Source organism: Brassica oleracea, chromosome C2 (genome assembly GCF_000695525.1).
Source record: "Brassica oleracea var. oleracea cultivar TO1000 chromosome C2, BOL, whole genome shotgun sequence".
Taxonomy (NCBI): domain Eukaryota; kingdom Viridiplantae; phylum Streptophyta; class Magnoliopsida; order Brassicales; family Brassicaceae; genus Brassica; species Brassica oleracea.
Genome location: NC_027749.1, coordinates 40,557,081 through 40,559,272, shown reverse-complemented (window position 1 = coordinate 40,559,272; position 2,192 = coordinate 40,557,081). Strand labels below are relative to the sequence as shown.

General features: G+C 35.3%; 1 protein-coding gene across 1 annotated transcript; it reads left to right on the top strand.

Moving 5' to 3' along the window:
- Positions 1-1,735, top strand: LOC106324978. The gene is made up of 3 exons (XM_013762984.1): positions 1-124; positions 166-502; positions 1,313-1,735. The coding sequence occupies exons 2-3, from the start codon at positions 236-238 to the stop codon at positions 1,484-1,486; spliced, it is 441 nt and encodes a 146-aa protein (XP_013618438.1). The 5' UTR covers positions 1-124; positions 166-235; the 3' UTR covers positions 1,487-1,735.
- Positions 1,736-2,192: the final 457 nt, after the last annotated feature.

Sequence of the window (2,192 nt, the reverse complement as noted above, 5' to 3'; positions counted from 1 at the left end):
TTAAAACCAGTGATTTCTGGGGTTTGATTTGATTAAGACACGATCGCAGAGAAAGTAGAATCAATCGTGGAAGAAGGGAAGGGAAGGGAAGGGATATTCGAAACCCTAATTTCGATCGTATCCCCATCTTCTACGAAAGCATCGATCGAATCAGAAAAAAGACCTCAACTTTTTTCTGATTCAGTGAGAGTTTGAAATCAAAGTTTGATTTTTTTTTCTTCTGGGTTTCGACCTGATGGGTTTCTTAAAGAAGTTAACGGGGATTTTCGGGTTCGGGCACAACGATGGTGGGCACGGAGCTGCGAGAGATGAAGATGGTGAAGGGGATAACACTGGATCAGTCTCTGAGGACGGAGATAAACGCCGGGAGGGTAATCAGCCGAGGTTCCGCGAGACCGGACTTCCAAGGAGAGGTTTTGGAGTACCGGTTCAAGTCGCCGTTGAACGGTCTAATCCTGCTCCTATTCTTCAGCCTTGTGCTGCTTCTGACGGTGGAGTTCAGGTTTGTCTATGATTTTAACTGTGTAGAAGTCTAGGGACTGAAGAAATTAATGAGAATTTGAGGTTTGCTTGTTTTTTGATACTACAGTTTTGTGCTTGTCTTGTTGCAGGATCGTTAATCCTTTTGTTTGGTTCCGATCATGCTATGTTAGTTTAGCATTGATGAACAGTTGACCATAGAATCTTTGTTCTAAGCCTAACATTATAGGATCTTTGTTCTACGCAGTCCTTGCTTTGTTTTTCTTTAGTAGTATGGCTCAGATTTGGCTGTGGTAGATTCTTGTTTCACAAACAGTAGTTTATATTCTTCTTGTGATCGGCTTTACATTCTGCACGGTTTCCGCTTAAAAAGATTTTATTGAGTTTGGTGTCTTCTTCATTATAGTTAGTTCACTGCTATCTTAAATTCTCTGTTTATTCATCTTTATATATCAAATTAAAGAGTGGCAGTGAAAGTTTATGACAGGACACGATATATGTTTTAGCTTGATTAGTTGCGGTTAAAGCAAGAAGTTTTTGTTTCACTCTGCTACAAAACCTGTAATTTAGAAATGATGATGGATCTCATGTCTTAATGGTTTGGTATTTATCATGAGTCATGAGGCTACTATAGGGTTTAGGAATCTTAATTGGTTCTGTTGTTGGGGAAATACTATATTCCAGTCTTTAAGAAGCTAGTGGGGTTGATTCATCCCCAAGACTATTCAATTGTCCAAACGCGTTGATAAGTTTTTTTTTAATCAAGTTTTTGTTGATGGCAATAAGCTAACATCCCAGCATAGTTATTGACTCGACTTAGTTTTACCATTAGGGACTACGATGGTACTCAATGCGGCTAAGGATTGATGAAGATGGAGATGTTGCAGATGAGTTCTTGGAAGATGATAACTGTAAGATTTTGCCCAGAAAATGCAAAACAAAAGCTGCAAAAGTGAGAGGTTTAGTGATATCTTCTGATGGGAAAATTCAGCCATTAATGCATTGAAAACACCAAGGATAAATATTTACTGATTAGTGTGTGATTGAATCAAAGAAAGGTTAGAATCTGGTTTTCATTTAGCCATTCAATCTCGATATAAAATCGATTAGATTCTGGTTGTTGATACTTGAGAACTTGAAATGTTTTGTAACTGTGAATTTTGTTTTTGAAAATAGACAAGTGAATTGTGTGAAAACGTGTGAGCAATTGTTGGAGACTTGGAGGTGTGTAGCACGACAAGTTGTAAACAGGACCTCTTATTTAGCTAAAAGATTATGTTCTTAGTTGTTTATATTCTCATTTTGTGAGTTATATACTCGGGATAGATGGTTATGTTAGAGGAGTTGATAAGAAGTTTGGGAAACAAATATAGCTAGGTTAAGATCTGCCCGAAATAAATATTACTAGATCCTGACCGCGCGCGGGAATGAATTTTCAGTTTTAATTATTTATTATATTAAATGATGTATTTGTAAAATTCATTCATATTACGAATGTGTGATATCATATAAAAAATATAAAAAATGAGTATACATAGTTAATTAGATAATTGTAAAAACATAAATTTTTCTTTCGTTTGCGATATCATATAAATAATGATCCGCCCAGTTAACAAAAATCATGATTTTTTTAATGTGTAATTTTTTTTTATTTTGACCATTTCCTTAAAACTATATTAAATTTTACATATTTTAATTAGAATATTTTTAAT

Coding starts and splice junctions, on each gene's coding strand:
- LOC106324978 (XM_013762984.1), top strand. CDS start 236: ATGGGTTTCTTAAAGAAGTTAACGGGGATTTTCGGGTTCGGGCACAAC. Junction 503..1,312: donor CTTCTGACGGTGGAGTTCAG/GTTTGTCTATGA, acceptor TTTTACCATTAG/GGACTACGATGGTACTCAAT.